At 53.6% G+C, this 11,449-nt stretch overlaps 2 protein-coding genes across 15 annotated transcripts in view; one reads left to right on the top strand and one right to left on the bottom strand.

The window, feature by feature from the left end:
• The first annotated feature begins 1,137 nt into the window (after positions 1-1,137).
• Positions 1,138-8,414, top strand: ESRP2 (epithelial splicing regulatory protein 2). 6 transcript variants are annotated; one of them, XM_035282297.3, is made up of 15 exons: positions 1,138-1,413; positions 1,500-1,628; positions 3,144-3,257; positions 3,367-3,481; positions 3,830-3,928; positions 4,435-4,489; positions 4,563-4,670; positions 4,744-4,876; positions 4,958-5,000; positions 5,150-5,451; positions 5,554-5,766; positions 5,879-6,077; positions 6,407-6,593; positions 6,892-7,057; positions 7,131-8,414. In XM_035282297.3, exons 1-15 carry the CDS (start codon positions 1,222-1,224, stop codon positions 7,218-7,220), a joined length of 2,145 nt encoding a protein of 714 aa, XP_035138188.1. In that variant the 5' UTR covers positions 1,138-1,221; the 3' UTR covers positions 7,221-8,414. The 6 variants fall into 6 exon arrangements, with proteins under 6 accessions (XP_035138188.1, XP_008984353.1, XP_078213628.1 ...); XM_008986105.5 differs by having other exon boundaries at positions 4,560-4,670; XM_078357502.1 differs by lacking the exon at positions 4,563-4,670.
• NFATC3 (nuclear factor of activated T cells 3) overlaps positions 8,338-11,449 on the bottom strand; it is a 160,089-nt gene continuing 156,977 nt past the window's right edge. For 6 of the 9 annotated variants that reach the window (XM_078357500.1, XM_078357499.1, XM_078357501.1 and 3 more), the window contains one exon: positions 10,889-11,393. Coding sequence is in view for 2 of the 9 variants with exons in the window: in XM_002761175.7 (XP_002761221.2) it covers positions 11,272-11,393 (122 nt within the window). In the remaining 7 variants the exon portion in view is untranslated. Of the gene's footprint in view, positions 11,394-11,449 lie in introns of all 9 variants that reach the window. The other 3 variants (XM_035282294.3, XM_002761175.7, XM_017967043.4) reach the window with 1 other exon arrangement.

Raw genomic sequence — 11,449 nt, 5'->3', positions numbered from 1 at the left:
GCGTGACTCAGTTCCCGCCAGGCTGAAGCCCCTCCTTCCTGCTGGATTATTCAGTTTCTCAGTCTCCTACCTGGGAGAGTTTGGGAACTTAAGAGACAGCCGAGAAGCGCGCCATAAAGGAGCCTCACCAAGCTCCACTGGGCGGAGGAGGCACTGGGAGCCCCTAACGCGGGACTGTTTGAATTGGATTATAGGTGCGAGATGGAGAAAGAAGGATCTGCCGCCCGCACGCGCACACACACGCTTAACGATAGCCCGCCACTGGCCAGCGCGCTCGCAATCCCCAGGCAGCTGATGCGTCGTCGAGAAAGAGACGAAACCAGGCGGGCGCCCCCACGTGGGGTAGGAGTGAGGCTCCAGGCCCGTTCCATCCCTCTCAGCCTCGTCTAGGGTGCAGGTCACTGGGATTAGGGGGGTTCCCTTTCTCCAGCATTGGGACCTGCGCACTTCCAGCCCACAACTACCGCTCTCTGGCACTTCTCGGTGCCAGGCTACCGCTCAGCCCTAGCATCTGCGTGGGCAAGCCCTTCCCTGTGATCCCTGGTGACTACCCCACATCTCTAACAACCCTGATGATCCCGCAGCGTTCTCCTTTCCCAGCTGACTTCTGGCGATTCCCCGACAGGATGATACCCGGCAACTCTCACTGCCCCCTTGACCCTTTGACTTCCATCAACCCCAGACCTGCCGCGGTGAACCCCACAGCCCCTAGACTGACTCCTGGTGAACTTCCATAGGTCCTGTGTGACCTCTTACTGGAGAAGGCCTTCTAGTCTTGCACGCTCCTTTGCGGAGGCCTGACGACCCCTGGGGAAAAGTTGGGGGAGAGCGGAAGAATGGATTCGCTTCAAGAATCAGGCAAGACCTGTCCTAAAGTAGAAATGCGGATCCTGAGCGTCCGCCCAGGCCGGGAGTGTGAATTCTCGCGTCCTGGGCAGGGTTCTGGCGGCCCTCCCCCAAGGTTCCCGGCGCCGCCCTGGTCACGTGGACGGCGGGGCCGGCAGGTAACTCGCCTGGAGAGGGCGTGGGCCGGTAGCCGCCCCGCCCCACGGGGTGCCACGGGCGGGTATCGGCAGCGCCCACTGAGCCAGCCCGGCCACAGGTGCCGCCCCCGACACACTATGTCCCGCCCAAGCTGATCCGCGTCTGCCGTCGGTCGGTGCGTGCGTGCGCCTCGTCGGTCCGCGTGTGTATGGCCGAAAGCCCCTTTTCTCTGCGGCCATGACTCCTCCGCCGCCCCCGCCCCCAGGCCCTGACCCCGCGGCCGACTCCGCTGTGGATCCCTGCCCCGGACTTGGGTCACTGGTCGTCCTGTTTGGGGCTACGGCTGGTGCGCTGGGGCGGGACCTGGGCTCCGACGAGACCGACTTAATCCTCCTAGTCTGGCAAGTGGTTGAGCCGCGGAGCCGCCAGGTAGGGTGGAAAGGAGGCGGTGAGGGTCACCAGGGAGCTTCCGGAGTCGAGGAGCGCGGCTGATCGGTTTCCCCCGCCGCTCACAGGTGGGGACGCTGCACAAATCTCTGGTTCGCGCCGAGGCGGCCGCACTGAGTCCGCAGTGCCGCGAGGCGAGCGGCCTGAGCGCCGACAGCCTGGCGCGGGCAGAGCCGCTGGACAAGGTGCTGCAGCAGGTGAGCGCCGGGGTGGGCGGCTGCACAGTCTGGCCGTGAGGACATTTCTGGGCAGGAGAGACGGCCGGAGGCTTAGGCCTGGCGTGCCGCAACCAACCGGCCTGGGCGTCAGGAGAGAGGCTTGTTTGAAACTCTAAGCGACTCTCGCATGTTCGTGTCCCTTTCATCCGCGCGTGCCGGCCATTCCCCTGGACTCCTTACTTTTCAACTATTGTAGGGACTTACTCCTACCGATCGGGACACAGGCTTTGGGATCCATCCCGAGCGAGGAGCGAGGGTGAGACGCCTCTGGGAGACCTGCTGGGTCGGGTCTCCCAGCAGCCAGAAACGAAAGGGATCGAGGGATCCAAAGTTGGCTGTAGATGACCGGCCCTTGTGGCCTGCGTCTTCGGCCCGCCTGGGAGCCGCTGTAGCGGAGGCGTAGGGCGGTGTCGGCCCTAGAGGTAGACGCCGCCGCCGCCAGGTGTAAACTGCTCGTCTAGGCCTGTCCTGGCCGGCTGGCCAGGCGTGGGCGCTGTCCCGGACTGGCCTGGGGGACCATCTGCCTGCTGAGTGCAAAGGCCTGGGGTGCCTCCTGCCCTGTCTGAAGTGGGAAGTGGTTTCCATTACTGTTTTCTTTTCCTTATCTTCGCTATGGCGCTCATTCTGTGTCTGACTTGATTGTAATTAGTGTAAGTCCTTTAATAGGCACACATTCTTTCATCTTCCAACAACAATGGTGGTTCCTGATGAGGAGGCACAATGATGATTGCCAATCTGTTCCAGAAGGGCTCCTGGCCTTTCACTTGAGTTTGCTGGAGGATAGCTGGGTTGCCTGCTCTGCCAGTCTCGGGTTGTAAAGTGTCACAGAATTGGCAGGGAGAGTTGGTGGGTCTGTAATTAGTGCTTATACTTCTCCAGCGGGGATGGAGGATTGGGGAGGGCTACACAGCTTCAGGAGTGCCACCCCCTCTATGTGCAAACAGCTCTGCGCCAGCTGGTCGATAGGGTATGGGTCAAAGCTCATGCTGCCCCTGATGTCCAAGTGTAGAGCTCTGTCCCTGGAGTTTCTCTGCCCCTGGGTTGGTCAGACCTGGAGGCGGGGCTGCCATTGACCATGAGCCTTCTGGGCCTCAGGCAGGCCTGGGCCTCCCCCACCTGTCTTAGGTTGGTGCCTGGCCAGAGACAGGTTTAACCTGCTTTGCCCCGCCCCTTCCCACCTGCTTGTCCCACTCCAGGTGTTTGCTCTGGCCCCACTCCAAACTCCTGGAGTGTGTGTGTTGGGGGCTTGGGTTATGTGTGATTGCCCTCAGTTGGCCTGAAGGAGGTGACAGTGGACTGGAACAGGATTAGGGGGTGGGGGGAAGGGACACAGGGCTAGGCTCAACAGGCGTGGCCTCTTCTTCCCAGGCAGGATAGGGCTGAACATCTGGCTGAACCAGCTTTGCAGCCTGCCTCCTTCCTCCTCCCACCTTCACTTCCTGCCTGCCCAGCTGTGAGTCTGTGTGTTTCTCTCTCCCCACTCCCTATCCCCAGTTCTCACAGCTGGTGAACGGGGATGTGGCTCTGCTGGGCGGGGGCCCCTACGTGCTCTGCACTGATGGGCAGCAGCTATTGCGACAGGTCCTGCACCCAGAGGCCTCCAGGAAGGTATGCCCTTGAGGGAAAACTGGGCTGGGGCGGGGGCAGTAAGGTTTCCAGGACTCCTGTTGTCCTGAGGGTGGGCAGGGCACTCATCCCCATTCCTATGTGCCCCCAGAACCTGGTGCTCCCCGACACCTTCTTCTCCTTCTACAACCTCCGAAGAGAGTTCCATATGCAGCACCCAAGCACCTGCCCTGCCAGGGACCTCACTGTGGCCACCATGGCGAAGGGTATCTGTGACCCAGCAGGGTTAGGGTGGAGGAGCCACTGTGGGTAAATGTGTCTGAGAATGCCAGTGCTGGTGGGTAACCCACCATATGGACACATATAAGTCTGCATTATGTGCTAAGTCCCTGAGTGTATCTATGTCTTTGTGTCTGTGCTAGAGTGATTTTGGAATGTGGGTATGTGTCTTATCTATGTCTGAGCTGGGGACCTGTAAGTGTACACATGAACTGGGCCAAATGTGTATGCTGGTCTCTAGCATGTGTCTATGAAGGGGATTTGGGCCCTGGGGTGAACAGGATTAGTGCTTACGGCTAAGTAAGATATCTTCGCTGTCACTTTTCTGCCCATAGATTTAGGACTGGAGACAGATGCCACAGAGGATGACTTTGGGGTCTGGGAAGTGAAGACAATGGTAGCTGTTATCCTCCATCTACTCAAAGAGCCCAGCAGTAAGGTTTCCCTCACTGCCTGTCACCTGTTCTCAGGGATGGTGAATGCCTGCCTATTACTCCTCCCCACTTGTAACCTTCTGTAAGAGACCACAGGGGGAAGCCTCTGTCTTTTTTCTTTTTTTTTTTGAGATGGAGTCCCTCTCTTTAGCCCAGCCTGGAGTACAGTGGTGCAATCTCAGCTCACTGCAACCTCCACTTCCCCAGTTCAAGTGATTCTCCTGCCTCATCCCCCAGAGTAGCTGGGATTACAAGCACCCACCACCACGCCCAGCTAATTTTTGTATTTTTAGTAGAGGCAGGGTTTCACCATATTGGCCAGGCTGGTCTTGAACTCCTGACCTCAAATGATCCACCCACCTTGGTCTCCCAAAGTGCTGGGATTATAGGCCACTGCGCCTGGCCTGTCATTCATCTCCCTCAACTGTCCTCTTTTTGCAGAGCTTGGTGGGGAGAATCCCCCACTCCACCACACCCTGCTGACCCCCACACCCATCTTTTCTCAGGTCAATTGTTTTCGAAGCCTGAGGTGATAAAGCGGAAATATGAAACAGGGCCTTGGTGAGTGTGGGAGCAGGGGTTGGGTGTGACAACAGCTGGACAGCTCTGACACTGTGTCCTGCCCCTACAGCAGCAAGGCTGATGTGGTGGACAGTGAGACTGTGGTACGGGCTCGTGGGTTGCCCTGGCAGTCATCAGACCAGGACGTGGCTCGCTTCTTCAAAGGGCTCAATGTGGCCAGGTGGGTGTGGCGGGGTGGGTGGGCCCAAATGGACAGGCCTACCCAGGAGGCACTAACAGCACTGGCTCCACAGGGGTGGTGTAGCGCTCTGCCTCAATGCCCAGGGCCGCAGAAATGGCGAGGCCCTCATCCGCTTTGTGGACAGCGAGCAGCGGGACTTAGCGCTGCAGAGACACAAGCACCACATGGGCGTCCGCTATATTGAGGTAGGGCTTTGGGCTGGGAGCGGAGCAGGGCCAATCTAAGCCAGGCCTGAGACCAATGGGCTGCTCTCTATGTACCCACAGGTGTATAAAGCGACAGGGGAGGAGTTCGTAAAGATCGCAGGGGGTGAGTGTACCCCAAACAGGGCCTGGCTCCCTGGTTCTTGATCCATATCCCACTTCCTACAACCCCTTGCCTGCCTGCTCCCCTGCATGGGTGAGTGTCTGGAGGAGCATGGGTGAAGTCAGCGGGTGACTCCCATGTCCCCCACACAGGCACATCACTAGAGGTGGCTCGTTTCTTGTCACGGGAAGACCAAGTGATCCTGCGGCTGCGGGGACTGCCCTTCTCGGCTGGGCCAACAGATGTGCTAGGCTTCCTGGGGCCAGAGTGCCCAGTGACTGGGGGTGCCGAAGGGCTGCTCTTTGTGCGCCACCCTGACGGCCGGCCGACTGGTGATGCCTTTGCTCTCTTTGCTTGTGAGGAGCTGGCACAGGCTGCACTGCGCAGGCACAAGGGCATGCTGGGTAAGCGATACATCGAACTCTTCCGGAGCACTGCAGCGGAGGTGCAGCAGGTGAGCACCCAGGGCTCCCCACCCAGATGTACTGTTACTCTAGGGCGGGTCTCTGTGCCCCTGCCCTACTTGGCATGACCAGCCTGTTGCTTTCTTTACTAGGTCCTGAACCGCTATGCATCTGGCCCACTCCTTCCCACACTGACTGCCCCACTGCTGCCCATCCCCTTCGCACTGGCAGCTGGGACCGGGAGGGATTGTGTTCGCCTCCGAGGCCTGCCCTACACAGCCACTATTGAAGACATCCTGAGTTTTCTCGGGGAGGCAGCAGCTGACATCCAGCCCCACGGTGTGCACATGGTGCTCAACCAGCAGGTAAGGCCACTGCTTATTGAGCAGTGGGGGAAACATAAATAGGAAGGAATGTGTGTGTTAGGGGTAAGGCACTCTTACACACGACAAACTGCTCACAAGATGGTATGCACAGGGCCGGCCATCGGGTGATGCCTTCATCCAGATGACATCAGCAGAGCGAGCCCTAGCTGCTGCTCAGCGTTGCCATAAGAAGGTGATGAAGGAGCGCTACGTGGAGGTGGTCCCCTGTTCCACAGAGGAGATGAGCCGTGTGCTGATGGGGGGCACCTTGGGCCGCAGTGGCATGTCCCCTCCGCCCTGCAAGCTGCCCTGTGAGTGCCCCAGGGGCTGGGGAAGGAGGCCTATGGGATCCAGGCTGTTGTAGGCCCCTACCTTCTTTAGCGGGGAATCCTTTCTAGCTGCCCCAGATATTTTGGGGCTGATAAGTCTACAGCAGGCTTGCTTTCTTTTTTAAAATGGAAGTTCTGGTACCTTCAATGTATGACTCCTGGGAGAATGAAGCATCCATCTGAGCCTCTGAGTAAAGATCCTAATGTTCTACCTCCCCCTGTCCCTCTCATGAGGAATAGAGAGGCAGAGAGAGCCAGCCCCAGGGTACTGCTGGGCTCCATACACGTGCACTTTCTACTTCTGTCTCTAGGCCTCTCACCACCTACCTACGCCACCTTCCAAGCCACCCCAACCCTCATTCCCACGGAGACAGCAGCTCTATACCCATCTTCAGCACTGCTCCCGGCTGCCAGGGTGCCTGCTGCCCCCACCCCTGTTGCCTACTACCCAGGTCCAGCCACTCAACTCTACCTGAACTACACAGCCTACTACCCAAGGTACCCTACAGCTAAGAGAACACCACAGTCCCGTTCCCTGTCCCAATCTGGGGAAAGGTCACAATCCCCTTTCTGGGCCAGATAACTTGAGATCACGAAAATAAGGTAGGAGGTGGCTGGTGCCATCTATAAAATAGATCTCTTTGATCTGTTTTATAGATGCCATCAGCCAGGTCCTGGGGCTTCAGGGAGAAGGAACTGAACTAAGCACAAGGCAGAAGCAAGGGAGGAGGGAAACAGGTCTCAGTCTAGTCCACAGATGGTATGCATGACTAAACCTTGACTCTCTCACCCTTAGCCCTCCAGTCTCCCCCACCACTGTGGGCTACCTCACCACACCCACTGCTGCCCTGGCCTCTGCTCCCACCTCAGTGTTATCCCAGCCAGGAGCCTTGGTCCGCATGCCGGGTATGCCATACACAGCTGGTATGAAGGATCTGCTCAGCGTCTTCCAGGCCTACCAGGTGAGACTGTGTGGCTGCAGGGCCTGGCGGGTCTAGCTGAGCTCTCTGCCCTAAATCGGTGTCCCTTCTGTAGCTAGCCCCTGATGAGTACACCAGTCTGATGCCTCTTGGGGACCCACCTCGCACTGTGTTGCAAACCTCCAAGGAATGGGTGTGTTTGTAGAAGAGGAAGCCAGGAGGTAAGAGCCAGCTGATATCCTCAGCAAACATGTCTCTCCTGCGTCCAGAAACCAGCGCCCTCAACCCGGTAGCTTCTTTCTGGCTTGTCAAAGCTCTCAGAAGGTACCTAGAGGAGCCCAAAGCCCCAGCTCGGTCCTCCACTTTTTCTTCTGCCTGTTTACCCTAAAGACAATGGCTGGACCATGCATGCAGGGCTGGGGGTGGAATGGGGTAACCAGCTCCTGATGGCCTGAGCCAGGCGTTCTGACTGGCACCTGGAGAGCCCTTTGGTCTGTCCTGGCTGTGGCCCATGATGACAGATATCGTGGGGCTGACAGGTCCACGGCAGGCTTGCTTTGTTTTTTAAAATAGAAGCTCTGGTACCTTCAAGTATGACTCTTGGGAGAATGAAGGGTCCATCTGAACCTCTGAGTAAAGATCCCAATGTTCTACCTCCCCCTGTCCCTCTCATGGGGGATGGGGAGGCAGAGAGAGCCAGCCCCTACCCTCAGGGTATCTGGACCTCAGAGACCATGTTGTGCCAGGGGTGGTCCCACCTAAAGATGCTAGCTCCTCTCTGGGTGAGCCTAAGGAGTAACAGATGGCAAAACCACAAACTATTTTGATGGACTGTACTGCAGTATCCCCAGAAGACATTAGGGGGCAGGAGGCCCCCACACAAAAACTCAGGCTTGATTTTTTAAAGGGGACTTTCTGCCAACTTTTCTTGTATGCTTTGGGAAAGCCAGTTGCCCTGAACCCAGCAGACACCATGGAATGTCCTTTGCATGCATTAAGTGGTACAGAACTAAAGCCTCAGAAGCAATTTGGAACTCTGTCTTCTCTTCCATAAAATGAAAAGTTACTGATCAAATGGACTTTTTAAAAGCCACAGGACCCTTCGCATTGCCCCCAGAGTGAGGGGCTCCACACCAGCCCCAGGCGGAGGAACACTCAGACAGATTTAAGAAGACTGTTGGCCTGTTACCATTTATTATTTCAGCACTAAAACTGAGGAGCCTGAACTGCTGGCTCTTCTTCCCTTTGCATTTGTGTAAGGAGCACTGTACTCCCATAAAAGGTTTTAAAATACAAAATGTACAAGAACACACAATTCCAAGTGCTGTAAACATAACTGAGAACCAGTTCCTTTACTAAACATCCATTTTATAAAATACAAGGTTTCAAATTGAACCCATCTGAGCCTTAAAGATCCATCCATTCTAAATACCAAAAACAGAGCTTCACGGCCAGTTCCAAAAGAGGTCTGTTGATAACAGCTGGCCCTGGGTGGGGGTAGTTTACACCTGGGCAGCAGCACCACACATGAACCCAAAGACATGCTCCTTTTAAAGCTGTTTTTAGCCATGTTTCTCTGTGCATCTCCAGTAAGCAGAAGGCTACTCATTTCATTCCTCAACCTGAGAGCTAGCACAGATTAGAGTAGGAAAGGGTGCGTGCTAGCACGTGCCCAGTTGCTCAGTGCTGCTATTAGAAATTGATTTGCATAGTCTAATGGATGTGTGCTTTAAAACCACTATGTTGCACAAAAATTTAAGTCTTTATCTACAAAGCCAAAAAATACTCTTACACCAAAGCTTTTACAAAGCTGATATAAAACTGCTTACATAGTATACAAAGCTCTATTTTAAAATTTAACGTTTATTTTAAATAGGAAAGCATTTCTAGTGCTACAGGCATCAAGGTATTTAGAAGGCATCAAAATTTGGTGCATAGCAACTCTGGATCATAGAGGCTTTTAATTCTTGAGGGCAGCAAAGCTTCCCCAAAGGGTATTGCAAGGGAAGCTCTTGCAATTACCCCATGTGAGGCAGCTACACCAGGGGGCAAAAGGGTAGAGGCAAGTCTGGCCATTTCTGTGGAACATCACCCAAGGGGCCAACTTCCTGCCCCTCCAAAGGAAGCTGTGGGCTTCCAACCACAGACCCAGAAGTAAATCTCACTATTGACATTCTGTGACATGACTCACTTTTCAAGAAAATTTGAAAATACCCAGCTCCAAGAGGGGCCACAGTGATCTGCTGAAGAATAGACCTTTTTCTCTAACTAGTTTTAGGGGAGAATCTAAAATATATTGTGTTTTTTTAAAAGACCATACTTCCTCATCCTGAGTCAACAGCTCCTACCCTACTGACAACAGGTGGTAGGCAATAGGCCAGCTCCCTTTCCCAGGCCTGAATTGGCCTCAGTAGAGAATCCTGGCATTAAGGGCCTGCAGTCTCCTGGAGTAACAGCATCAGGCCTTCAACCAGCATACTGTCTCACATATAGGCACTCAAAAAATCTGCTTCCTGGGCCAGGTGCGGTAGCTCACACCTGTAATCCCAGCACTTTGGGAGACCAAGGCGGGTGGATCACCTGAGGTCAGGAGTTCGAGACCAGCCTGGCAAATATGGTGAAAACCTGTCTCTACTAAAAATACAAAATTAGCCAGGCATGGTGGCATGCCCCTGTAGGCCCAGCTACTTGAAAGCCTGAGGCAGAAGAATTGCTTGAGCCTGGGAGCAGAGGTTGCAGTGAACTGAGATTGTGCCACTACACTCCAGCCTGGGTAACACAGTGAGACTGTTTCAAAAAAAAAAAAAAAATCTGCTTCCTGAATCAATGGAAGTATATAATTTCATTTGAAAACATACTGCAAACTTCAGAGCTCTGTAATGGGCCTAGGAACTGGTAAAAGATCCCATTGGGGAGAGGGGTAAAGGCAGGTTTTTTTTTTTTTTTTTTTTTTTTTTTTTTTGAGTACCCAACTTGGGCACCTCCTTTGGTAGATAGCAGGCTGGAGTTTCTGCTGGGCCCTGCCTTGGACATGAGTCTCACCAGCAGCAGCACCAGGGTGTCTTTGGTGTGGAGGGTCAGGTTATCACTTTTGGATGTGCTCAGAGCCTTCTGGGGAAAAGGCTGGTTTTAAGATCATACAGACAGGACAGGGTAGGCCAGAATCATTTCAGGCTATAAACAGAATGGCAGATAAGCCTTCCATACCAGTGTGACTCTTAAAACCTTCCCATCTGGAGTCTTGCATTTTCTCTGCCCATGCTGATGTACAGCTCATTTGTGCTTTAGCTCTGCACACAATCTGACCTCTACAGAAGAGTTAGAAATGCAAAGCTGCCTAAACCACTGGGAGACTGGCTTCAAAGGTCACAAACAGCCAAAGGCTCCTGTTTGGAAAAGGTTCTAGGACCAGAGGACACAAATAGGAAGAGCACTCCACAGCCTATTAGTTTTTATGATGGCAAGAAATGAAAGTGACCAAGCTAAAACCCCACCGTTTAGAGTCACCTTACATGTAGCCATCTTACCAAGGGTCCTGAGGGAAAAAGCAGTATGAACATGGAGCCAGTATGGAAAGACTGCAATAAGATTACCTAGAAAGTTACCAAAAGGCTATGCTCTGGAATGTCTTTTTATATTCCAACACTTCAATGATGGAATGGTCTCTTCTCATTTTATCTAACAACAGTTTAGTTTATAAAGAGGTATGAGCTATATTTGGCTTTGTTTCCTATAAATCTATGAAAGTCTTTAGGACACATGCTGACTTTGTGAGGCATAGGTGTAGGCTTGGGATAATGTGGTTTTTTTTTTTTCTTCCTTTTTTTTTTTGCTTCTGGATGGTCTTATCAAAAGTTCCCATTTTAAAAATTATCATAAAAACTAAAGGGCCCTTCAAATGACCATAAAGTGGTACAAATCACCAATCCTAGCTAAGTAACCAGGTCACCTGCAAAAGCAGCACCTCAGAAATAAAGAGCCTGCTGCATTCACACTCAAAGCACCCATCATATAAAAGTATCCTAGTTAAATATAAAAAGCAAAGCTCATTTCCCCAAAGCTCAAACAGCCTATGCTGCTCCTGTTCTTTTACAAAATCTAACCAAGGCGTGAGGTGGAAGAACACTGCTTTCCCCACAAATGGTGAGTCCCACTCCTGGTGCCAGACCTGAAGGCTGCAGAGTTGGAAACCCAAGGTCCAAGGAGAGAAACATGCTGAGAAGTTGGTGGTGGACACAAGGCTGCAGTGAGCACTGTTAGAGCCCGTCGGATCTTCCTAAATCCAGGGACTCAGAACTCCGGAGGGGAGCCTGCCTGCTCACTCCTGCTCCTTGGGAAACAGAAATCTGGGACATATCTCTCCCAATTATCTCGTTCACTGAAAAACAAGAAAAGGAAGAGTGATTAGTGACCTATGAGCGACTAGCCATATGA

This window comes from Callithrix jacchus, chromosome 20 (genome assembly GCF_049354715.1).
Source record: "Callithrix jacchus isolate 240 chromosome 20, calJac240_pri, whole genome shotgun sequence".
Lineage (NCBI taxonomy): Eukaryota > Metazoa > Chordata > Mammalia > Primates > Cebidae > Callithrix > Callithrix jacchus.
This window is presented reverse-complemented; position numbering and strand designations above follow the sequence as displayed.